Source organism: Papaver somniferum, chromosome 10, assembly GCF_003573695.1.
Source record: "Papaver somniferum cultivar HN1 chromosome 10, ASM357369v1, whole genome shotgun sequence".
NCBI lineage: Eukaryota > Viridiplantae > Streptophyta > Magnoliopsida > Ranunculales > Papaveraceae > Papaver > Papaver somniferum.
In genome coordinates this window covers 99,384,123-99,410,412 of record NC_039367.1, presented here as the reverse complement: position 1 = coordinate 99,410,412, position 26,290 = coordinate 99,384,123, and the positions used below count along the sequence as shown (strand labels likewise).

At 38.0% G+C, this 26,290-nt stretch overlaps 2 protein-coding genes across 4 annotated transcripts; both read right to left on the bottom strand.

The window, feature by feature from the left end:
- Positions 1-292: 292 nt before the first annotated feature.
- LOC113318219 lies at positions 293-5,791 on the bottom strand. 3 transcript variants are annotated; one of them, XM_026566353.1, is made up of 14 exons: positions 5,622-5,791; positions 5,278-5,523; positions 5,022-5,157; positions 4,759-4,895; positions 4,369-4,570; positions 4,046-4,284; positions 3,821-3,932; positions 3,570-3,714; positions 3,213-3,355; positions 2,907-3,070; positions 2,488-2,796; positions 2,345-2,400; positions 1,798-2,009; positions 507-1,666 (listed from the first exon to the last, which is right to left on the bottom strand). In XM_026566353.1, the coding sequence occupies exons 2-14, from the start codon at positions 5,476-5,478 to the stop codon at positions 507-509; spliced, it is 3,216 nt and encodes a 1,071-aa protein (XP_026422138.1). In that variant the 5' UTR covers positions 5,479-5,523; positions 5,622-5,791. The 3 variants fall into 3 exon arrangements, with proteins under 3 accessions (XP_026422139.1, XP_026422140.1, XP_026422138.1); XM_026566354.1 differs by having other exon boundaries at positions 293-1,666; positions 5,278-5,790; XM_026566355.1 differs by lacking the exons at positions 5,278-5,523; positions 5,622-5,791 and having other exon boundaries at positions 293-1,666; positions 5,077-5,157.
- Positions 5,792-5,989: 198 nt separating this feature from the next.
- On the bottom strand, positions 5,990-9,902 carry LOC113318220 (isocitrate dehydrogenase [NADP]-like). Its single transcript, XM_026566357.1, has 15 exons — positions 9,609-9,902; positions 9,476-9,519; positions 9,277-9,386; positions 9,041-9,078; positions 8,769-8,846; positions 8,549-8,602; positions 8,362-8,463; positions 8,180-8,268; positions 7,993-8,096; positions 7,826-7,894; positions 7,627-7,742; positions 7,033-7,067; positions 6,803-6,945; positions 6,553-6,675; positions 5,990-6,390 (listed from the first exon to the last, which is right to left on the bottom strand). The coding sequence occupies exons 1-15, from the start codon at positions 9,847-9,849 to the stop codon at positions 6,297-6,299; spliced, it is 1,440 nt and encodes a 479-aa protein (XP_026422142.1). The 5' UTR covers positions 9,850-9,902; the 3' UTR covers positions 5,990-6,296.
- Positions 9,903-26,290: the final 16,388 nt, after the last annotated feature.

Genomic DNA, 26,290 nt, shown 5'->3' with positions numbered 1-26,290 from the left:
AATGTTGACACATAGTATGAAATAAACACATCAGCCATTGGAGAAGCTCTTAACACAGTTTAAAAGAAGGAGACGGTACCATCTGCTTCTCCGATAACATTTCCGCATTTAAAAAGCTGCCGACTGTCTTTGTAGGCATGGACCAGGTGAGTAGGGAGATTATTGTTTGACTGACCTGGTATCGGTCTCATGAAAACATAAATATCAGTGTCCCTCAAGATTTATCCACTCATCCGTTGCCAAAATTCTCATTTAAACTGCAAATGTAACTCAGCAGTCAGCAAAATGTTGCCCCAGCACGAATAACGTGCGCACTGAATTCAGGTCCAATTGAGGTATTCAATAATTTATTGATGAAATCATCAGAACCATCTTTCATTAAGTTATGACTGTTACACCGCCAAATCATCCGAACTTTTGACAAGATAGTTCTATCAGGTAAAAGTTAAAGGACTACTGTGGCTTGACAAAGTGTATTACTAAAACACTTGTGAACTGATAACAGTTCACCTAGACGAGAAAATGTCCTCCAAATCTCTATACATTGTTTTTGATCTTGATTTGAAGTCTGCCGAAGAAGCTAGAGACGAACTTCCACTTCTTTTGCCGCTCCAAAAAAATCGACTAGTCGAGGGATCTTTTGATGTCCCACTGCCATCTTTGCTAAAGCTAGATTTTGCGAGTTCTGATAGTCGTTTAAGCCATGGCTTGTCTGCAGAACCTCCCGAGCTTTTCCTACTCCCCGAGCTTCTATTCTGATCAGTAGAAGAAACAGGGTCCCCTGTTTCACCATTCTGGAGCTGAACTTCAAGTTTCTTAAGCAAGTCTCTAGGGATGAAAATCACCAGAAACCCAAACAGTGTGGTTTTCAAGCCTGACACGAATCTTTTGTCACCGGACCCTAATCGATATATCTGTTTGTATAACGCATGCCATTCACTAATGATTTGAGAAGTAAATCCAAAAAGAAACAGGAGTATCATGAAGATTCCAATTCTTGTCTCGCAGCCAAAAGAAAATTCCCTCTGTATAAGAATCAGACATGTAGCAAAAATACCCACTTCGCACAAAACTGAGATGATCGCTACTAACTGAACCCTTTTCTTTATAAAAGGTTTTTTCAGAACAAGGAAGAAAAGCTGAAATGAAGTAATGCATAGTAAAACTAAAGTTGGAGTGCTTGAAGTGTTATTGGCTGAATATAACCCAGCCACAATCCCGATAGCTACCCGCTTCACAGATTCCAGCAAAGTGTAGTAAATCCTAAGTATTCCAAATAATTTTTGAATCAAGGGTGCCTCGGCATCTTCATTTTCGTCATCAGAAGCGATAATGCGGTCACCACGGATGTGGCTACCTCCAACAAACTGGGAAAGCATGTACTTAGGTGGTCCTCTAAGATCTTCAAACAAGGGGCCTAACATCGTTAAATAGACGGAATTAGATTGGTTTTTCCATGTCCATTGCCCTCTTTTACCAGGACCCAAAGTCACCCTTATGATTTCTTGGTACCAATGAAATTTCTGACCTTCTTGATGAACTTCCTTATACTGAAGTAACTTGCCCATGGTTATTCCGACTGAAAGAAACAACAGTAAAACCACAAGTAGAAAACATAGAACTCCCAACAATAAGATACCAACTATCTCTTGCCAAGTTTCTCCTCCTTCAATAAACAAAAGAGTAAGAGAGAGAGGCAATAAGAAGATTAGCGGCAAAAAACCATGTAAATAAGTCAATATGTAAATGCTATGTGATTTCTATTAACGAGTCAGGATAAGAGTCCTGTAGGAATACCTTTAATAAGAAACACCGAGGCTTGACAGATACAGGGCAATGCAAGAATTGTCAGGAAAATCTGAAATCTTGGCAGTACAAGAGCTCCACTATACTTTTTTTCTTCGGAATTCCTCTTCCACTTCAAAAGAATGAGTATTAGACCATGGAGTAGCAACAAGCTGCCACCAAATACTGCTAACCAGAACATGTTTCGCTCAAACTCCCTCCACCTACAGAACAAGGCGCCTTCAATTTCATATTTCTAGTTACATTGAAACGAAACATGTATTTATCTGGGTTACTTTTCTTGTTCTGGTAAAGTAAAGTAGACAGCTACAGATTGCATGCAATAATGTTTTTGCCAATTTCAGTTTTGAAAAATTCACTTTCTTTTATTAAATACCAAAATAGCAGGCTATGTTAGCCTCGCCTAGCGCCTGGGCGCCCAGAAAAAAAAAAATTTGTTCGCACTTTTGCGCCTTGGACGTTTTTTTGTCTAGGCGCTCCTTGCACGACTCGTGCGCCTAGGGCGCCTTTCACAACATAGATAGCAGGGATTACATACCCATTTGAGTCATTCAAATCCGTGATATATTCAGCTTCAGGTTTCAAATTCTGGCTCTGCATGTTTAAACTGCATTATATATATAAAGATGTAATTAAAGGAAAAGAATGAGAAAGAATGGAAATCTAGAAACAGTTTCTTACAACAAAAAAGGATGTGTATTCCATTGGAGTAAGCGGCAAGCCACCTATGGAGGGAGCTATGTCTAATTTCGCTTCTCCTGATCTTGGGTTAGCGAATAATCTTGGTTCATATGTTGTTGAGAATTCTGAATGTGGCATGGAACGAGGGCTTGAATCTACCATGACTGACCTCACATATTCACCTTCCCATGGAAGACTAAGATAAGGAATACTCCACTGTAAACCCCTCGTAAATTCATAGTATTCAACAGGTAGTGTCACAGCTAACCATCTTGAGAGTGCAAAAACCTGAATATGACATGCAGTTCTCTGTGCCAAACAAAAAAAAATGGAATGATAAATAAACATTTATCGACTGAAACTACATGGCCAAGTAATAAAGACTCGGATAATCTCTTGATGAAGTTCAGTTATATTACGAAAAGAACCCTAGCAGGATCAGCCAAAGAAGATGATCTGGAGGATCTTTTGATAGAATGAAGACCAGCAGTTGCAACAGTTAGTAGCCCCGCAGCTAAAGATGTCAGCGCGAAAACAGCAGTTGCAAATGCTGAAACCACATATGATACTAAAGGAACGGCATCTGTTAAAGTTTGATCAGAAAACATGCATTAGGAAATGGTGCAACATTCGATAGGTGGAAAGATAGGTGAGGAAATGAAGATTATTTCAGCACTAGCCTCCTTCACAAAATAACATTACTGAAGAAAGGGAAACATCCTTACAGTGCCTCACGTATAGCATGTTCGATGCTAGATTACTGTTCCCAGCAACATCTCTGGTTGTATTTTCAAGAACACAGATAGATACAAGATTTTCATCTGCATGTATGTCCACAGAATATACACTCTGACTTATTGCGCGAAAGCTGGAGACATAAAAAGAGGGTATTAAAAAGAGAGGGAACGATTAACAACATTACCCCTACAGAAAATTACTTCTTATCATGAATTTTTAACCTTCATACTTTCAGAGGTGTGAAAATTTTCTTTTTCCAGTAAGATCCAAATACAACAGCATGGGTCCTTTTCCTCACCGAGAACACTTACTAACTCAAGGAAAAAATCAAATTAGTAACTTGCCTCTGAAAATGGCCCCCTGATATAGTTAATGATGATGAGTTGAAGTTAAATACGGGGTCGGAGAACTGTATCAGAACAGGCACAGTATCTTCTTTTGTTCTCATATTAGATGTCGTACTCAGTTTCACAGAAGGCCTTCGCGAGTCTGGCATTTCAAACACATCCACATTCAGAGGAAGATAAGATGGGTTCGTAACTTACAGAAATAATTTTCACATCTTTGTATGCTTGATTGGAGAAACTGGAGTTACCGTAAAGGAAAGTGACTGGGCTGATTGGAGAAACTGGAGTTCCTTGCCTGCTTATTATAGAGCTTGATTCAACGCTTATAGTGACAACGGCAACGTCTGGAACATCTTTTACCTGAAATCAAAATTTTCAAGCTGCTTCTCAAAAGAAGAATAAGTGTATGAAATATAATGCGGGTTAGCAGAAAATAAACATCCCGCAAGAAAAAAAGAAAAAGGTTAACTCACCAGGAAAACAAACCGACGATTTCCACGGCTTTTCCCATAAATAGGATGTAGCAAACCCTGGTTTGTGTGAATAAACCTTTGAATTTCTTTTGTTGAGTTGAGAACAGGTTCTGAGAAGTACAAATACACATGAAGACTCTTGAAGTTGTTAGTTGCCTGAACTGTTCGCATTTCATTGTTGAGCTGAAGTTGCATTTCTGGGATATGAATTATCATGTTTGAAAGCACACTCCTTCTATCTGAAGAAGCACTAAAAGCACCAGAATTCAGAAAATATACACAATGATGGCAAGAGAAGTACCAGGCGATATAACAAAACTCACCAAAATGGACAAGAAAACTTGAATTTTTAGTTCTTGTAAAACTATTTCCAGCGCTATCCGTACAGAAATTCTTATCCATTACTAACACGACCCGTCCATACTGAACATTAGTTGATAAGCTCACTAGCAGCGAAAATTTGAGATCTGGTTCTTGGATTTTGAGCGATGATGGTATAACTTGGCCTGGACCATATACAAGAAGCTGCGAAGATGTACAGTAATGTTTTTATCAGCAGTTTCAATGTTTTCTATCAACTAAAACCAAGCTAATACACAAAAGTGCTGATTCTTTCCGAAACACAAAGATTAAGATGAGTATGAAAACAGTTTTACTTCTTTATTTCTTTTCAATTAGCAACTTAACTAGTTTTTTCTTTGACAAGCACTCACATTACAAGAATTGACAGATGCGCACCCAAAACCACCTCCAAGGGTACACGGTTCAGTGAAAGATATATCTACAGCAACATTCGGCGCATATGTAAAGGGTGATGAAGCTTTTACATATGCAGTAGGGTGAACTGAATCTGCATAGAAAAAGCATATATGAGAGAAACTAAACCCAGCTAGAAAATTGCTAGACATCCAAATGAACATTCTAGTATCTTCAGTAAGTAAAAGTTTAAATGGAGAATAGAAGAGCAAGTCTTAACCAATGGTCCAATTATAGGTAGCACAGCGCACTCCTTGATACCCACTTATACAGACCTCAAACATATGATCTCCATCTTGCAAACCCACGTATGAAACTTGTTTAGCTTCACAGTTTGATGAATTTAGATGATCCAACTGCAAACAAGATGTTAAGGCAACCAAAACTCAAACAAAAGTGATAAAAATTAAGGAATTGCAAATACCGAAGTGTCAAGTAAGAAAAAAACAAAGGTTTAAAGAAGCAAACTTCCAAACCTTGCATTTCATGGTACAATTTCTGCAAACATCTTTACCCTCTAAAACTTTAAACACAAATTTAGCATTGTTTCGTCTTGAGATAGATAAAGGAGTCTTTACAAGGTTAACAGAGACATTTGAAGCAGCAAAACACTGGGTTCTTAAACAAGCTAATGTGAGAAACAAATGAAGAACCCATGCCAATTTGATCAAACCCATTTCAGAAAACTCAAAAGAGTATTGGATTCAAAAGACATGAAATTTCTGGGTTTTGCTTAAATGAACGAATTAAAAATGAGAAAACGGAGAAAAGTTAAGGTGGGGTACATAATGTACATATTAGCGGGGTTTTACAATTATCTAAGAGCGTTTTCAGAGGAATAAATTCATGGCTTTTGTTTCGAGGGAATTGTATGTATATTGTTTGATGTTAATTTAAGTCTCTTGTATGGAAGAACTGAATTGGTGGCTGCAAATGAAGGTTCTGTTCCGGATATGGCACAAGAGACTATCAGTGCATCAGTCTCTTATTATCCAATTTGTTGATAAGAGATATGCCACGTGAACCCATTGTTTGAATTGAATCTGCCTTCACTGTTGTATACCCGTTTGTTTTCTTCTGAGTCTGTATTCAATTAGTCTCCAGCCCGGTAACCATCAGTAAAGTCATAGTTTCCTCTCATAGCTACTGGCTTTCCACTAAAAAAATTTACTTGGATGACCAACATTGTATCAATCAAATACGGCAACTGCCGCATCTGTTCGTGTTCTTATAACTTGCAAATTTTATAAACTATCAACATGACAGGTAAGTAGCACAATCCTATTAAAACCGGCATACGCGGATGATTGTTTTTTCATTCTGCCGTTGTTTCTGTTCTGTTTGACAAAATTGGTACTACATTGTACAAATTTCAGGCTAATAATTGCTCTGAAGAAAATACTAAACCACCTGCTGATAAACACTCGGTTACATAATTCACCCTGCCAATAGTAATTTTATTTAACCTTACCAACTACAGATACTTTAAATGTACTCACAAAAGTACTGGGGCCCTAAGCTTCACGTCAAGATTCTCTGCAACGGCATCAATGAATTCTTCGGTGTTCAAATATAGGTCTCTTGATACCCTGTTTTATACCACAAGCACCGCACCATAATCAGAACAAAAGCAAAGTCATACGCTTTTATAGGCTAGTTAGCAAGTAAAAAGTGTACAGATTAATTTGTACAAGAAAAAGAAATGTCGAAAGGATGTAAAATGACGAAGTCCAGGGTTGGGTGATACTGACTTGGGTCCATGAGACAGAAGGGCAAGATCCTTCGTCATTTTCCCTGTTTCAACTGTTTCGATGCATGCTGCCTCTAACTTCGAGACAAAATCCAATAACTTCTCATGATGATCTAGTTTGGCCCTGAAGAAAATTAATTGGTGGTAAGAAGCTTGGAGCAAAACATAAAAAATTAATTCATGTGACAAATTACAAAATGCACCAAGCACAACTTAGTATGGTGTGAAAGATAAACAGCAAAAAAAAGTACCTATGTTCAAGACCCCTTGTCCATGCAAATATGGATGCAATGCTGTTTGTACTAGTTTCTTGTCCCTTCTGGTGTAACCGAAAATGCCGAGTCACAGTCCCATGAGCAGCCTCAGCTTCTAATGTCTTTCCATCCGAGGATAACTGCATATGGCAGATACACCACCACCATAAGATTTAAATTCTTTTTCTATTAAAGAAATAGATGAAAGAATATGTAGCGGTACTAACCAATACAGAACTCATCAAGCCAAGAGAACCAAATCCTGCATCCATCAACAAACAGTTAGGGTCGTGCAGTTAGAGATGCTCTACAAGGTTCTCTGGGGAACTTGTCTTGTATCCGTAGTGGCCATGTAGAGTAGAACAGGTGTTCGAGAAGACATTTTGACTATCAGTATGTCTGCAAGACCTATGCCTAGATGGGTAAGATGTGAAGTTCGAAAGATTAATATCCTGTTGTGTTCTGTTATGGCGTGTTGTGGATACGAAGCCTCTAAACCTTAGAAAAACAATAAAGAAAAATTTGTTGTAAAAGCAGTAAAGTCTTGCTTGATAATTTTCCAATTCAATTATAATTAAAACCTATAGTGAAATCTCTTTTGAATGGGATAAAACGGCAGCACCTTCTAAAAAAAGGGGGAAAAGAAAACGGTTTGCAATTGTTATATCGACCGCTGTATAAACTTGAAAGAAGTTATAAAGCACTTCATAGCTTTAATCCCAAAACACTACCTAAGTGATGTTTGCAGCCTATCAAAGAGGTATGGTCAACAAAATCTTCACTGGAACAAATAGTCAAGTGGTAATAGCACAAAGCAGTACCTTGAGCGAGGAAATCACTCTGGACATCTCCATCATAATTTTTGCATGCCCACACATATCCACCTTCGCTTTTTAGTGCATATGCCACCATGTCATCAATTAGACGATGCTCATACCTGAAACTCAGATTTTTCATCAGCTACTATTAGAGGATAAGTGTAATGGAGTTGTGCATCGGAGATGTTAGATGTGTCCTAACCATATGGAATTCTCTTCAAACTTTTCCTTCCAGTTAGTTTCATATACCTCCTGGAAGATATCCTTAAACCTGAAATTTCTCCCATGAAGATTGTGTTAGCTTCACGTAATAATAACTGCTAAAAATTAATGTAGATCACATCCAACTCAAGTAGATTCAAAAGGTACCTTCCATCGTATCTCTTTAGGATAGTGTTTTTGGTGCTCAAGTAGAGAGGCCATTTCTTTGTAAGCGCCATTGCCATTGCCGACTCAGCAAAAGCTCGAATTGACTGAAAAAATGTTAAACAGCTGTCAATAGATACAGACAAGGGTCCACAAATCGCCTCTTTGGAGAAACTCTAATGAAACAAACCTCGTCAACGTTGTACATTGCCAGAGCAATTCCAGGGCCCTTGAAATCATAAACATTAAGCTCTTGCAGAGTGCTTCCATCTTCTGGGGCTGAAGATGATTAACAAAGACAGACTATTACTTCTTGACCATTAAAAAGTGTTTTAGATTGGGGATATTGCAAATAATTCCTTATCATCTTACAGAAGACCATTTTAAGCTTTCCTGGTCCTTTAACCACCAAATCAGCCGCGCGATACTGGTCTCCAAAGGCATGCCTACCAATGCAAATGGCTTTTTTCCAACCTGTGATAACCTTAATAGTAAGTATAAAAACCAAATACTCAGCACTTCAAATCTCTAACATCACAAACAAAAACCAAAGCATTACCAGTGACAATCCTAGGGATATTCTGGCACATGATGGGTTCACGAAAAACAGTTCCTGCGGAAACAAAAAAAGAACAGAATTAATCTACATGGACAGACGGATCAACGAAGATGCGAGGAAAGGAATAAGACAATACAGTCAAACACAGGCACCCCAAACCAGATTAGTACAATCAGAAATATGTTGAAAGTAACCGCCTGAGATGGCAAAAAATACACACCATTCAAAATGTTCCGTATCGTCCCATTGGGGCTTCTCCACATAGCTTTCAGGCCAAACTCTTTGACTCTAGCTTCATCTATTTGATGTCAAATGAGAAAATCAAAACAAAAACCACCTTATTGGTTACCAAATTAAAATAAACACCACGTATCAGTATCTCACTACATCACAACCAATGCAGTAACATTTTCTGCGTTTCGAAGCCGTTGTGGTACAATCTACAATCAAAAACAGATGAGGTCTAGATATACATATATTTATATATCTCACCGGGAGTAATCGTTGCACATTTGACAGCTACATTGTACCTGTACCAATTCAATAAGTTCTTCAACTAGAACAAAGTATGATTTCATCTAAAAGATTTTAACAAACATAATTCAACAAAGTTCCAAGATGTAGCAGGACTGTTCCTAGTTGTTAGATAAAAGTTTGAGATCAACTAAAAACTCAACATCTCTAATAAATTAAACTGTGTATACACAAAATTTCAAGAAAGGACTTACTTGAGAGTAGCTTCGGCACTTTCAACTGTAACATTATCATCAGTAGCATCACGATTCAGTATACCTAGATCATAGTACTTAATATCCAAATCCAAGTAAGGAAGTATAAGCTGCAAAAATAACATCAACCCAAAAAAACTAAATTAAGAAAAACCTATAAGGCAATAATAAAAGATCTCAAACTCAATTAAAGTCTAACCTTATCTTTAATCATCTTCCAAATTACTCTAGTCATTTCATCACCTACATACAAACATCAAATCAAAACCACAAAAATTAGTGTCCCGATATGATGATTTCAGAATTAGGGTTCGAAGAGGGCTTTATCTTACCGTCCATTTCAACGATAGGATTCTGAACTTTGATTCTACCCACAGCGGAAGCAGAAACGAAACACCGAATAGATGATTCGCGGAAACAATCTTGGGTTTTATTTTGGTTTCTGAAGAAAACTCCATTGAGTGGAGATGGATTCGGGAATCTTTTGGTTGAGAAACTAGGGTTTTTAAAGCTTAGGGAAGAAGGGGTAGAAAGAGTTGCGCCAGCCATGGCGCGCAGACGAAGACTCAACATTTACAGTACTGGCGAATGAGAGTGAGATATTGCGTTTTTCTAACATTTGCGGCTTGGTTAAGGCTGGTCCCTATGTGCATAGGAAAGGAGGATCTGCCACTTCTCTTTTTGCCCCGGTTAATAAACCTGGCGTCTTTTGGGTGACCCGGAAAAATTAAGGGCGACTAATAAAATAAAATAGGGTCACCCAAACCTAAAATGAAGCCACCTCTTATTTCCTATTTTTCATAATACCAATTTTAACCTTGACAATCGGTAGTTCAGTTTATAATCGGGAGAAATATTTTATATAGAGGAAAATTATTTTAGTTTTGTAGTTTTAAGGTTTTAGAGTAGAAGAAGAAGAAGAAGAAAAAAAAGGAGAACCATTTTTTCTTAAATCAACAACAAACTTGGATCTGTATGAAGAAAAAGGCTAGAAACATCATGAAAAATATCATGTTGAAGGTTCAATACTGATTAGCGAGATGATTGAATGCATTCAGCGCCATTAATGTCTCAGAAATGGTAGATAATAGAGTAATTTATCTACGGATTATATCTTTCTGTTCAAATAGATAAGCCAATCGGTAGTCTCGTGATGTTCATTAACTTCCGATTATACAATCGGTAGTCTCATGATATTTATTATCTACCGATTGTACAATCGGTTGTCTCGTGATGTTCATTATCTACCGATTGTGGTAGTTGCCTCAAATTCAAAATTTTCGAAAGCTAGTGGAATTTTACATTTCTCTATTTTCATAATCGGTAGTTTTGTAATATTTACTATCTACCGATTATACAATCGGTAGTTTCGTGATGTTCATTATCTACCAATTTTGGTAGTAGCCCCAAATTCAAAAAATTTAAAAACTAGTGGTATTTTGCATTTCTCTATTTCCACAATCGGTAGTTTCATAATGTTCATTATCTACCGATTGTGGTAGTAGCCCCAAATACAAAATTTTCAAAAATTAATGGAATTTTGCATTTCTTTATTTTCACAATCGTTAGTTTCATAATATTTATTATCTACCGATTAAACAATCAGTAGTTTCGTGATGTTCATTATCCACCGATTGCGGTAGTAGCCCCAAGTTCAAAAAATTTAGAAACTAGTAGAATTTTGGATTTCTCTATTTTCACAATCGGTAGTTTCTTGATGTTAATTGCCTACTGATTGTATAATTGGTAGTTTCGTGATGTTGATTATCTGACGATTATAGTAGTCGTCCCATATTCAATATTTTCAAATACCAATGGAATTTTGAATTTCTCTACTTTCACAACCGGTAGTTTCGTGATGTTTATTATCTACCGATTGTGATAGTATCCCCAAATATAATTTTTTCGAAACAAATCAAAGAAGGAAGAATACAGTCCTAATCTGTAGATAAAAACAAAACTAGACTACCTATTATAAAAGGGCATATAAGTATTTTCTAACCATTAGGACATCTCATAACCACACCTATGGGATGAGAATAAAAAAATCGCCCCTAATTCTTTCGGGGTCGCCCCTAACAAGGCTAGGTTAGTAAAATTTATTAAAATCAAATTAATTACAAGGAAAGTCTATGACAGAACGAGAGCCAAAAGTCTCCCAGGAACTTCCCTAGACTATTTGAATCGAAACTAAATTTCACCAGGCTATTTCATAGAATAAAATCTGACTTACCATTAAAAAGTTAGGTATCATTTTCAGCAAGCAGATCTGTCAGCTTGGCTAAGTTATCAGCAGCAAAATTAACTTCCGCATAGTTGTGGATATGACGAACTTTATCATAAAACGCACACGACATCCTCTGTTTCTACTTCAAGTCCCACGATAATTCACCATTTTCCAAAGCCTGAACACGACTCATTGAGTCTTATCAAATAGAAATTTTCTTCGTGTTCCATCTACGAGCCAATTCCAATCCAAAAATTACTGCACTGATTTCAGCCACACAATTGGTCTGTCATCCAAGCCCAACGCATAAGGCTCAAAGCACATCATAAGTGTGCACCAGCTTGGCCTGGGTTTCCCCTTATTGTACCATCACAACAAATCATAAGTTCACTGGGTTTTGGAGCAGCCTTTGCAGACCTTACTGAGAAAACACCTTTCTAATCAAGGTCCCCAATTCTGTAATCATCTCCAGCAGCAATAGCTGATAAGTTATCAACATTAAATACCACCTTAAGCTATCACAGTACGGACCCTTGTAGAAATAACCCAAGTTTCATTAAATATTAAATCTTCTACCTTCGAGACAAAGTCATTCCTACCTAAGGCTAAGTCTTATGGGTGCTAATCTAGCATCTAGATTAGCAGTCCACGTCAGCTAGGGCAACTTCTTAAGTCCTATGGTATTGCTAATCTAGCAGCTAGCCGCTGAATAGAACAGCGTTGAACGCTGAATAGTTCAGCGCCCACCTGAACGCCGCACAGAACAACGCTTGACTCAGTCAACTGAGTTGACATTGCCGCACCGAGCAGCGGCAGCGCCGCACTATTCAGCGCCCAGAAAAGTCGATATCTTCACGGAAGATCGATCTTCTTCCCCATTTCACTTCTCACTCATTTATCCTCAGTTTCTCCTAAAAATGCATGTCCAAATTCAAGAGTTTTAGAAGAAAAAAAAATCAAAAATTCCTCCCGTGGATTTATTCTATATCGAATTTATGATCGATTGAAGGTAGTTTGGTGCGATTCCATCCACGAAATCATTCAAGGTAAGAAATTTAAGTTTTAGGTTTAAAGTTTTATGATTTTTGATTTTTGTTGCGATTTCGTTCAAATTGATGATTGATCTTTCGTATTTAGATGATATGTGTATGATTTAATTTGATTATTTATGATGATTTTTTTTTTGGGATTTAATTTGATTATGTGTGATGAACAAAAAAATGAAATTTGATTTTTGTGATGAAAATGAATGATAATTTGTATGATTAGTTTGTAGGTAAAATTTGTATGATAATTTGATTATTTTTGATTAAGTTATTTAGAAGTAGGATTTCAATTTCAATGTACTTTTTTATTTTTTAAGTTATTTTAATTTCAATGTAATTTTTGAGTTTCTTCAAAAAAGCATTGTAACCTTGTTTTCCAATGTAAGGAAAGATATTTCCCTTACTTTGGTAAATCTTCAAATCTTGAAACAAACAACCATTGGAACAAATTGTCAAACATTTCACAATTCAAAATTTGAAAACATAGTCGTTGGTGATGTAAACTAGGTGTAGGAAAAAAGAGAACATTTAAAAATTTAGAATTTGAAAAAAAAAATAGTCGTTGTGGTGTAGGAAAGAAAAAAAAGTTCAAGCGGTTGTATTGTGCAGTGCTGAGATGGAGCACTGAATGGAACAACGCCTGGGTCTAGCGCTGAATAGTTCAGCACAAATGCCCTGGAATATTCGTTCAGTGCTGAACCATTCGGCGAAAAGGTCATTTTTTCAGCGCTGAACAATTCCGCGCTTCAATCTCGCTGTTAGTTGAACTGCGAACACATGCTAGGAGAGAGAACTAGTGTTAAAAAATAGACCACACTTTTTTTTTGAACTGCAACACTTATCTGCTATTCTAGCCCATAAGACTTAGTCTAAAGAAGTAATGCTAAGTCTCTTTTCCATTGAGAAATTACCATACCAATCATCAAAAGATAAGGAATATTCATACCATTGCCTATGATGCAGCACGTACGTTTCTCCACAAAACTATAGATCCATGTCACTCCCGTAAAAACTGAAGACATAAGTTCTTAGTCTATGAAATTCACATTGCGCTTGAAGTATTTAGCTTTCAAAAGCATAGCACAGACCTTACCTAAGTTTATGCTACTCAACTACAGGTTCCTAAGCATAGCTTTATACAAAGCAACCAATCTTTTAATACCCAAACCCCCTTTAATACGCGGACATCAAAGGCTGTCATAATATCACCAGACCATAAGATATTACGAATGTCCCTTCCACTCAACTTAAAGCAATCATCTTCCTAGGACAAAGATAAACTTCCATACAATGAATAATGTAACTAGAAATCACTGATGTTACCAATACTAGACTGGCTTGGAAAGATATCATCTTATCCTCCCATCCAGTTAACTAATCCATTATCTGGTAGGTTGGGAAACCTACAATAAAATACTGCAAGTGCACGGTGTCTAACTAGTAGACAATGTCAAGTACAGGTCGTTCCCACGAGGAGTGTGAAAATACTGCTACTAACTGATACCAAAAAGTAACCAACCAAATTCAATATTTCATAAGTTTTTGAAACAATGAAAGCAAAATAATAAAAATGTAACCAAGGATGTGAGAGTCGGTAACTAGGGTTTTCTGGAATCAACTACTATTTCTGTTCAATTACTGATAAGAAACATAATTCTGAATATGTATTTATCTTTTGTTCTATTGGCATCACCTATTATAAGCATAGAGTCGTAAACGTCACTGGTATACCCTAAGTATAGTGCATCAAAAGAATAAATCCAAGCATACACCATCAAAACGCATTAGCGAGAAAGTTATACGAAACTAAATATTAATTCACAAATATTGTTTGACTATTCTAAGCATAACCCATCAAAGAGTTTAACCCAAGTATGAATTATCAAATAATGAGACCAAAAATATTTGTAAGATTATCAATTAATTTTACAATAAATAATGAGACTAAATAGGTTTCTAGAACCGGCAATGCAACAACTCGTTTTCAATAAATCGATAAACAATATCAAGAATTAATTTATTCAAATCATAATGGTCTAATGCTTCATAATTCAATTCAATCAAAAATGGCCTAATACCCAAGTAGTTTTAACCATAAACCCTAGCTACAAAACATCTAGCAAAACATGACAATGGATTTCTCAAAATTCATCAAAACAAATAGGACAAGATAGAGAGATTAAACCCATAAGATCGTTGTCGTCTTCCTCTTGCTCCGCTCTCACCAAACGGCAGTGTAGCCGCCTCCTTTCTCCTCTGGTTTTGGCTCTGTAGCCGCAACCCCCCCTCCTCAGTTTCTATTCACTGATGTTTATATATGCGCTGTCACAAATCTAAACTGGATCCAGCTGAAATTGTCAGGCCCAATCCACCACCGGCTTCCAAATTCAAGCCAAATCCAACTCCGTTTGTAACTCCAAAATCTCGTCCACCACATATTTCTACTGACCATTCAAATCTCGACCTAGACATCACCGGAAAAGTGTGCACTTCAACACTGGTTTCTCGGCAAGCCAGACTAACCAGACTCGATCCATTAGCTCTTCTATCTTCTTGTATGTCTAATGCAAATCAGTCCACCATTACAGTCGATGTTCAATCATACACAACACCATTATTTTCCTGCATTTCAGTTTACATCAGTGTTTCGTCTGAATTCCCTGCCAAGAAGTTCTCGTCTTCGCTGCACCAGCTTCTTAATTAGTTTCTTCCCATACTTCACTGTTGTTTTAGCGGGTGTAGAGACGATCCCATTCTTCTTTGCTCCGTCGACTGCACAACTCAAATCAGTCTCCACCAGCACTTCTTCAACTCACAACTGGACATGAAGAGACTCAAGCACCACCACCAAAAATCTCCAGTACTCAGTCTAGCTCTCCTCGGGTCACAGCAGCAACTCGATATAAAGCAGCTCCATTTATCTCCTCGATCTATCAACGCCAAACAAGACCCCTACAACAATGTTTCTCAGCTTCTTGTGTTTTCGGTACCAACACCAAAATTCCGAGGCACCATTCCTTGTATCACCAGCTCTCGTGAATGTATTGCTAGCTTTAAAAATGATATTCTCTTGTTGATTCTTCTAACTCCACAGCAACCCCATCTTGACTGTTCCATTCTCGTCTGCTGTCATCCATGAAGAACAACCAACTCCAATACCTAGCTTTGCCTCCTTCAACATCGAAGTACACCACCAGAAAACCATTGTTGTTGCTGCTAACCATTTCTCTCAGTCTTCTGCGACATCTTAACACCGACTATCACCACACTTTCTTTTCCATTTTGTCCATCTGCTACAGAACCCGTACATTGATTGCATTTCCTTTTCTTACTATCGACTGCACAGATTCCTTCTTCGCTATTATAATATGAATGAGCCACAGAAACCAAATGCAACTTCAGCCAACACCTTTCTCCATCTTCTGTCCGTACACAGACCATAACCTCATCGATCCATCCATAATTTCTCCATCTCGAGCTCAATATTCTTCCATTAGTTCTCACAGATAGCTACCGTACGAGACACAGTTTCGGACAACATCTAATCTTCCTCCTGCGATCGATCCATGCCATTAAGCTGCTTCGATGGAACATCAGAACTTAATTACCACCGAATTTTTGTTCACCTTTCTCTGATAAGAAGATTAGCTTCTTGAGACTTTCTTCTGGCTGATGAGAAACGAGATGGTGGGCACGTGACACCACTTTCTTGTCTACACCCACTAGTGGGCTCATGATATAACAAAGAAAAGATATTCTTTGTTTCTTTCTGACATTAAAATGGTTGTGGTGATAAATAGGTAGCCTAACATCCCTCTTTGTCTCCGGTGGGTACAGTGAATAACTATTGTGATTGCTGATACATGGAAATACCAGGTCAACTCCATTTCATCATTATGGTTGCTGATACATGGAAATACCAGGCCAATCCGGCGGCTGATACATGAAAATACCAGGCCAGCATAATAAGTGCTGCTGATATATAGAAATACCAGGCCAGCATATTTTATCAATTTTGTCCGCAAACGCCATCTAGTTGTTCGTTTATTTGCTTATTCTTTCGGAAACCGGATTTGCGTGTACCTTCTACAAAAGCACTAAAATCGTACTATTAGTTAAAATATCGAGTTCTATCTAATATAAATATGGGTACAAAACATAGAAATTACGTGCCTATCAACACCCCCACACTTATATTTTGCTAGTCCTCGAGAAAAACAAAGAATTGACCCGCTACACAGCTGGTCATAGAAAATACCCTAGAAAAAACCCGCTACACAGCTGGTTATAACCCTAAAAACATAATGATAATATTTTTTTTTAAACCCGCTACACAGCTGATCATCTTTTTCTTTTCTTTTTTAAAATTTTTTTTAGACCCGCTACACAGCTGGTAATAACATTTTTTTTTATTATTATTAGAAATTCCTAACGAAAGTCCACACCCCCACACTTAAACATTACATTTTCCTCAATGTAATTGAGTCATCTAACGTAGAAATTAAGGTGGGAAAATTTAAAATACAATAAAAGTAAAAGATAGAGTGCAGGGAACAAATCTGATGGGTTGACTCCCATGAAGCGAAAGGTATTTGTTTCCCTGCTTTCCAGTAGCGTGTAGTCTCAAACAAGGTGAGGTTTGATGAGTGCCAAATATTGTATATATCTATCCCTTTTTGTTGGCATTTAACTCATCTTTTGTGCATTAATTCTACATTTTATCCCATATTCTGTATTTTCATTGTTTTCAAGAATAAATATTTTTCTTACTTAATTTTGCATTTTTAGGTAATAAATAAAGTCTGGATGACTTGCGGAGCAAAAAGAGCAGAAAAGTAGTGAAAAGCCGGGAGAAATCACGCAAGGAAGCCGCGAAGAATGGTGCGCACAACCTCATTTTCTACACACAAAAACGCCTCCGTTCTCAGCTATCAGATCAGTTCTCAGAAGCATCCGACGGTCGCTCCTTCATAGAGCATCAAAATCTGAAGTCTCTGCCAAGCACCACAGCGCTGAAATTCCAAGCCTTCAGATTAGATGGTAGTTGAATCCAACGGTTGCTCCCTTGCTGTTCATCAAAGTTTGATATCTCCGCCTTACACTACAGCACCTAACCTAATCTAGCACCGTTCGTTTCGTTGTATAACTTCATCCGACGGTCGCTCCTCGCTTGCCTCCGCATCACCATCCGATCTACCTACCAGCTCCACATCTCACGGCTTAGTCTCGCTGAACATCAAAAATCGATGAAGCCGCCACACACTGGAGCACACGAACCCTATGACCTAACCAAACGCACCCTTCTCCCAAAACAGTCGAGCTCTCCTTCTTCACCATCTCCCCATTCCTCTGCAGAAAACCCATGTCCGCCACCGTACACCACCACCTTCTCCACCTCTGTCACCACCATCTCTACCACCTAACCTCCACCAAATCACCACCAAACACCACCTACACGCCGTAGCTACCTCCCCTACCTCTATAGCCATCTAACTTATTGATTTTTCACCACTGAAACCCTAGGTGATAAATCAATAAACTAGGTGAGGCTATAAGACGTAATTGAAGCATGGGAATGGAACAGAGGACCAAGGAGAAGAATGGGTCGAAGAAAAACTCGTCAAATCACATCAATTTGGGTAAGAATTTACCAAACCCTAGTTCTGTCAATTTGGGGGTTTTTACATAAATCCTAATTAGGTTGAGATAGAGCATGGAGAAGATAAAGTGGGTGATATAGGGTAGGTAATTGAATTCAACTGTGATTTTCTGTCACATTAGGTAGAACCCTAATGTCTACTGTTTTGGGGATTTTTGGGTGAAAAGGGTGTAAACCCTAATGATGTAATTGGGTATAAATTAGGACTGTGGGTGTGTGTGAGAGGGGATGCTTGGATTAGCCGGCGTCCAGGACTTTCATGTCCTGTTAATGTGTTTTTTTCTCTTCAGTTTTGTGCTGTTTCATGCACTTTTCATGTTCTGTTAATGTTGTTTTTTAGTTCAATTTTATGTTAATTTTCAATTTCAGTTCAATTTCATTTATTTTCATATCCTGTTTTGTTCCTTGTGATGTTTGTTCCTTCATTTCAGTTGTAATGTTTGTTCTGTTAAGGTTTAATTTCAGTTGTGATGTTTGTTCCTTGTGATGTCTGTTAAGGTTTAATTTCAGTTGTTTCATGTCTTGTGATGTTTGTTCCTGTTGTCTTAATTCACTGTTAGTTTAGTGGAATGCTAGGCTAGAAGCCTTTGAAGCACTGAATTGATTGAGTAATGGAAGAAATCAGTGCTCATAGCAAGCTGATTATCTTGCCATTCCATTTTTGTATGCTTAGGGTGCATTGTGTTGATTGAGTAGGGGAGAAACTAGTGCTCACTAGTGACAATGAGCAAGCTAGTTTCTTCCCACTCTAGATGAATGCCTTAGCTTTGCTTTGTTACTTCTTCTCCACATCCCTGCCCTTGGCCTTAGGCCTTGGTTCATTTATCTTGTTCACACTGTTTTCTTCATTGTCATCTTTCTTTTGCTGTTTAGTTTTTAGTCTGTTTAATCTTTGCTGTTTTTGCCATTCTTTTGTTCTCTGGTTTGCTTCCTATTTGGCCTAGAGACACTGTTTACACTCCTCTTTTGCTACTAAGCCAGAAGCCCTTGTGCTGTTGCTTTTGCCCTGTTGTTGCTTCCCTACCCTGCTACTCAGTGCTTGTGCAGCTGCTTTCTTTGCACTGCTGCTGCTGTTGCTGCTGTTTCTCCAGCTTTGCTGCTGCAGTACTGCTGCTTTCCTTCTTCTTTGCCTTGTGCTGCTGCTGCAACCCTGTTGCTGCTGCTGCTCCCCTTCCCCTGCTGCTGCTGCTGCTGCAACTGAGCTTGGCTCACAACAATCCCAAAAGCCCAAGCTCAGTTCTAAGCCCACTGTCCATTGTTTGTACAAACTGAAGCCCATTTCATTAAGGCTAAAAGCCCAATTCAGTCAACTGTGGGCTTAATCAAAAGCCTAAGTTTAAGGCCAAAGCCCATTTACACTTCAAAGACTAACTGAGCCCAAGCTCAGTTCATTTTATTGTTATCAAACCCATTAGTAATCAAAGCCCAATTTAAGCCAAAAGGCTTCATAGCCCAATAGCAGCTAGAACCTAAAATAGCTAGAAACAACAAAACACTCCCAATCTCTGTGGATCGACCCGTACTTGCACGAGCTACAACCGACGACCGTGCACTTGCGGTATTACTGTAGGCCCGCGTTTTCATTGCGCTTAATTTTATACATATCTCCGGGCCCACCAAGTTTTTGGCCGGGGATAATTTTTAGGACCTTTTAGAGGCCTACCAAGTTTTTGGCGCCGCTGCCGGGGATTGGTGCTGTGTTTTTCTTGTAGTTTTATTAGCTATTTTTGCATTTCACTGCATAGCATTTGCATCTGCATCTGCTTCACTTCATTTGTTGTTGGACCTGCTGTTCTGAACCAGTTTTTCCTCTGCTGGGACGCCACCAAGGAAAAGAACCAAAGCCCAACTGGGTTTTTGCAACAATATCAGAGCAGCTGGGCTGTGCTTAAAAGGTAACCCATTTAAGAGAACCCGAATTGTGGGCTTCCAATTTTTAATTGTGGGCTTGTAATATTAAAGCCAATTTTTGGGCTTCTCTTATTTTCTGTTGGGTTTGTAATAATTTATTTGTGGGCTTGTTTGTTTAATTTGTGGGCTTGTATTAATTTTTGTGAGCTTGTTTACTTTGGACTTGTATTTTGTATTCTGGGTTTTTAAACCCAGCTGAGCTTGTAACCGATCACGCTAGTTGAACTCGTTAGTGGGCCGAGTACCCAAATTCTAGGCCGAGATTTTGGACTCAGTTCCACAAAAAGTTTTCAACCAAGCGGAGCCAAAGCAGACACAAAACAAACAGTGGGCTTGCTCCCATTCAAAAACCAAATTTTATTTTCTTTTTCTAAAATAAAAAAAATAAAAATAAAAATCTTTTGCTCCCATTCAAAAACCAAATTTTATTTTCTTTGTTAAAAAAAAAAAAAAAAAAAAAGTTTATTTTTCTCCCATTTAAGTCCAATTTTAGTGTTTTGAAACTTTCCATGTCTCTACACTTTTTCTTTTGGGTTGATCCTCAACTCTTTAGACTTTGGTGTATGGTGATTTTTTGTATATAATCCAGTAGATAAAATTTCTTAAAAACCCTTTTGTTCCTTTTGTATATATTTTGCTAATCCAATATGATCTCGGCTGAAATATGTTGGATTTTTTATTTTTGCCTTGAATAACGGAGTTTTAATTCTGCTTTCGCCGAAAATCTTATTTTAGTTTTAATTCTCTCTCCTTACTCTACTCAGCATGTCCCTTTCCATATGTTTGCATTTTAATTCTTTCCTATTTTGAAACATTGAGGACAATGTTTAGTTTAGGTTTGGGGGTATAGAGTAGATACCACGATAAATGCCATAATTGAAAACAAACTCCATCTTTTTGAAAAAATTGAAAAATTCAAAAAAATTAAAAAATGAAAATCATAAAAATGGAGCTCATTTACCTTGAAATGTGACTCTTGTGCAAATATGTATTTTTATTAGGAGTCTTAGTCTAGATATTTAGGCACCCTGATTCTAGCACAATTCACATAGTGATAAGAAATTTGCACGCGCACGATCTACCAATACATGTATGGCCTCGATCTTCAAGGTGTTTGATAGGAAGTTACGATTGCCAATCACTTTAGAATACTGAACGAAACTTGACTAGCTTGTTCTTTGGTTGGTTGGGATAGAAGGTGGAGGTTACATTAAGAAAGACAACCATCGAATTTAACTGGGTGCATCAAAAAGGGCTACCTCTTGCAAAGTGTCATGTTTTTGTTTCCTTTTGTATATGTATCAAAAGTGTTTACTCTTAAAAAAAAAAAAAAAAAAAAAAAAAAAAAAAAAAAACGATGTATATATTCAGAAAAAAAAAAGAGAAAAAAATATCAGAAAAATACAAAAAATCAAGTATTTATCAATTCCATCATCTCTTGTTCCAAAAATAAAAGAGAGTAGTCAATGTAAATAAGAGTCATGTAAAGAGTCATCTTTTGTGTTTTTTTTAATAGCAGGGCGGGTGTATGCCCTTGATGTACAACGCGAGTAATTGTGAAATACCTCCAACTCATTCACAATTCTCGTAAAGTCCGGACAGCTAGCTAGATTTCGACCTCAGTTCTTAGCCTGAGAAACTATCTCTTGGTGATTAGTAGTCATAACTTCAGATCTTTCTTTACACATGTGTAGATACACTTTACACTCTTATCACATGTCTTTTTTTTTGTTATCAGTGCTAGGATTGTGCCTTACATAGCTAGATTGACATCTCCATTTTGCTGTGAGCTTAAACTGTTTTGCACATGTCACATTTGATGGAATCTGAGCTTATATTTTGACCTAGAACTTTGTAGGTACGTTCTAAGCAAACCTTCACGAGACTTCAACTCGTCCACTAGGGACACTTAGTGGTTTAAAAGGCTTAGTGCATACGCTAAATGCATTCGAGAGACCAGCGACAGTGGTATAGTTAGGATTTCCTTAGTTCTGTTTTACTTGAGGACAAGTAAAATTCAGGTTTGGGGGTATTTGATGAGTGCCAAATATTGTATATATCTATCCCTTTTTGTTGGCATTTAACTCATCTTTTGTGCATTAATTCTACATTTTATCCCATATTCTGTATTTTCATTGTTTTCAAGAATAAATATTTTTCTTACTTAATTTTGCATTTTTAGGTAATAAATAAAGTCTGGATGACTTGCGGAGCAAAAAGAGCAGAAAAGTAGTGAAAAGCCGGGAGAAATCACGCAAGGAAGCCGCGAAGAATGGTGCGCACAACCTCATTTTCTACACACAAAAACGCCTCCGTTCTCAGCCATCAGATCAGTTCTCAGAAGCATCCGACGGTCGCTCCTTCATAGAGCATCAAAATCTGAAGTCTCTGCCAAGCACCACAGCGCTGAAATTCCAAGCCTTCAGATTAGATGGTAGTTGAATCCAACGGTTGCTCCCTTGCTGTTCATCAAAGTTTGATATCTCCGCCTTACACTACAGCACCTAACCTAATCTAGCACCGTTCGTTTCGTTGTATAACTTCATCCGACGGTCGCTCCTCGCTTGCCTCCGCATCACCGTCCGATCTACCTACCAGCTCCACATCTCACGGCTTAGTCTCGCTGAACATCAAAAATCGATGAAGCCGCCACACACTGGAGCACACGAACCCTATGACCTAACCAAACACACCCTTCTCCCAAAACAGTCGAGCTCTCCTTCTTCACCATCTCCCCATTCCTCTGCAGAAAACCCATGTCCGCCACCGTACACCACCACCTTCTCCACCTCTGTCACCACCATCTCTACCACCTAACCTCCACCAAATCACCACCAAACACCACCTACACGCCGTAGCTACCTCCCCTACCTCTATAGCCATCTAACTTATTGATTTTTCACCACTGAAACCCTAGGTGATAAATCAATAAACTAGGTGAGGCTATAAGACGTAATTGAAGCATGGGAATGGAACAGAGGACCAAGGAGAAGAATGGGTCGAAGAAAAACTCGTCAAATCACATCAATTTGGGTAAGAATTTACCAAACCCTAGTTCTGTCAATTTGGGGTTTTTACATAAATCCTAATTAGGTTGAGATAGAGCATGGAGAAGATAAAGTGGGTGATATAGGGTAGGTAATTGAATTCAACTGTGATTTTCTGTCACATTAGGTAGAACCCTAATGTCTACTGTTTTGGGGATTTTTGGGTGAAAAGGGTGTAAACCCTAATGATGTAATTGGGTATAAATTGGGACTGTGGGTGTGTGAGAGGGGATGCTTGGATTAGCCGGCGTCCAGGACTTTCATGTCCTGTTAATGTGTTTTTTTCTCTTCAGTTTTGTGCTGTTTCATGCACTTTTCATGTTCTGTTAATGTTGTTTTTTAGTTCAATTTTATGTTAATTTTCAATTTCAGTTCAATTTCATTTATTTTCATATCCTGTTTTGTTCCTTGTGATGTTTGTTCCTTCATTTCAGTTGTAATGTTTGTTCTGTTAAGGTTTAATTTCAGTTGTGATGTTTGTTCCTTGTGATGTCTGTTAAGGTTTAATTTCAGTTGTTTCATGTTCTTGTGATGTTTGTTCCTGTTGTCTTAATTCACTGTTAGTTTAGTGGAATGCTAGGCTAGAAGCCTTTGAAGCACTGAATTGATTGAGTAATGGAAGAAATCAGTGCTCATAGCAAGCTGATTATCTTGCCATTCCATTTTTGTATGCTTAGGGTGCATTGTGTTGATTGAGTAGTGGGGAGAAACTAGTGCTCACTAGTGACAATGAGCAAGCTAGTTCTCTTCCCACTCTAGATGAATGCCTTAGCTTTGCTTTGTTACTTCTTCTCCACATCCCTGCCCTTGGCCTTAGGCCTTGGTTCATTTATCTTGTTCACACTGTTTTCTTCATTGTCATCTTTCTTTTGCTGTTTAGTTTTTAGTCTGTTTAATCTTTGCTGTTTTTGCCATTCTTTTGTTCTCTGGTTTGCTTCCTATTTGGCCTAGAGCCACTGTTTACACTCCTCTTTTGCTACTAAGCCAGAAGCCCTTGTGCTGTTGCTTTTGCCCTGTTGTTGCTTCCCTACCCTGCTACTCAGTGCTTGTGCAGCTGCTTTCTTTGCACTGCTGCTGCTGTTGCTGCTGTTTTCTCCAGCTTTGCTGCTGCAGTACTGCTGCTTTCCTTCTTCTTTGCCTTGTGCTGCTGCTGCTGCAACCCTGTTGCTGCTGCTGCTCCCCTTCCCCTGTTGCTGCTGCTGCAACTGAGCTTGGCTCACAACAATCCCAAAAGCCCAAGCTCAGTTCTAAGCCCACTGTCCATTGTTTGTACAAACTGAAGCCCATTTCATTAAGGCTAAAAGCCCAATTCAGTCAACTGTGGGCTTAATCAAAAGCCTAAGTTTAAGGCCAAAGCCCATTTACACTTCAAAGACTAACTGAGCCCAAGCTCAGTTCATTTTATTGTTATCAAACCCATTAGTACTCAAAGCCCAATTTAAGCCAAAAGGCTTCATAGCCCAATAGCAGCTAGAACCTAAAATAGCTAGAAACAACAAAACACTCCCAATCTCTGTGGATCGACCCGTACTTGCACGAGCTACAACCGACGACCGTGCACTTGCGGTATTACTGTAGGCCCGCGTTTTCATTGCGCTTAATTTTATACATATCTCCGGGCCCACCAAGTTTTTGGCCGGGGATAATTTTTAGGACCTTTTAGAGGCCTACCAAGTTTTTGGCGCCGCTGCCGGGGATTGGTGCTGTGTTTTTCTTGTAGTTTTATTAGCTATTTTTGCATTTCACTGCATAGCATTTGCATCTGCATCTGCTTCACTTCATTTGCTGTTGGACCTGCTGTTCTGAACCAGTTTTTCCTCTGCTGGGACGCCACCAAGGAAAAGAACCAAAACCCAACTGGGTTTTTGCAACAATATCAGAGCAGCTGGGCTGTGCTTAAAAGGTAACCCATTTAAGAGAACCCGAATTGTGGGCTTCCAATTTTTAATTGTGGGCTTGTAATATTAAAGCCAATTTTTGGGCTTCTCTTATTTTCTGTTGGGTTTGTAATAATTTATTTGTGGGCTTGTTTGTTTAATTTGTGGGCTTGTATTTAATTTTTGTGAGCTTGTTTACTTTGGACTTGTATTTTGTATTCTGGGTTTTTAAACCCAGCTGAGCTTGTAACCGATCACGCTAGTTGAACTCGTTAGTGGGCCGAGTACCCAAATTCTAGGCCGAGATTTTGGACTCAGTTCCACAAAAAGTTTTCAACCAAGCGGAGCCAAAGCAGACACAAAACAAACAGTGGGCTTGCTCCCATTCAAAAACCAAATTTTATTTTCTTTTTCTAAAAAAAAAAAAAAAAAAATTCTTTTGCTCCCATTCAAAAACCAAATTTTATTTTCTTTGTTAAAAAAAAAAAAAAAAAAAAAAAGTTTTATTTTTCTCCCATTTAAGTCCAATTTTAGTGTTTTGAAACTTTCCATGTCTCTACACTTTTTCTTTTGGGTTGATCCTCAACTCTTTAGACTTTTGGTGTATGGTGATTTTTTTGTATATAATCCAGTAGATAAAATTTCTTAAAAACCCTTTTGTTCCTTTTGTATATATTTTGCTAATCCAATATGATCTCGGCTGAAATATGTTGGATTTTTTATTTTTGCCTTGAATAACGGAGTTTTAATTCTGCTTTCGCCGAAATCGGGTATTCTCTCTCCTTTTACTCTACTCAGCATGTCCCTTTCCATATGTTGCATTTTAATTCTTTCCATATTTTGAAACATTGAGGACAATGTTTAGTTTAGGTTTGGGGGTATAGAGTAGATACCACGATAATAGCCATAATTGAAAACAAAACTCCATCTTTTTGAAAAAATTGAAAAATTCAAAAAAATTAAAAAATGAAAAATCATAAAAATGGAGCTCATTTACCTTGAAATGTTGACTCTTGTGCAAATATGTATTTTTATTAGGAGTCTTAGTCTAGATATTTAGGCACCCTGATTCTAGCACAATTCACATAGTGATAAGAAATTTGCACGCGCACGATCTACCAATACATGTATGGCCTCGATCTTCAAGGTGTTTGATAGGAAGTTACGATTGCCAATCACTTTAGAATACTGAACGAAACTTGACTAGCTTGTTCTTTGGTTGGTTGGGATAGAAGGTGGAGGTTACA

Excerpts from the sequence above, each read along its gene's own strand:
- LOC113318220 (XM_026566357.1), bottom strand. The coding sequence starts at position 9,849 with ATGTTGAGTCTTCGTCTGCGCGCCATGGCTGGCGCAACTCTTTCTACC. Across the intron at positions 7,895-7,992 it reads CTAAAGAGATACGATGGAAG|GTTTAAGGATATCTTCCAGG; the intron begins GTACCTTTTGAA and ends GAGAAATTTCAG. Across the intron at positions 6,391-6,552 it reads CTTCTGTCTCATGGACCCAA|GGTATCAAGAGACCTATATT; the intron begins GTCAGTATCACC and ends GGTATAAAACAG.
- LOC113318219 (XM_026566353.1), bottom strand. The coding sequence starts at position 5,478 with ATGGGTTTGATCAAATTGGCATGGGTTCTTCATTTGTTTCTCACATTA. Across the intron at positions 3,356-3,569 it reads TCAGGGGGCCATTTTCAGAG|CTTTCGCGCAATAAGTCAGA; the intron begins GCAAGTTACTAA and ends TTATGTCTCCAG. Across the intron at positions 3,071-3,212 it reads CATGCTATACGTGAGGCACT|ATGCCGTTCCTTTAGTATCA; the intron begins GTAAGGATGTTT and ends AAACTTTAACAG.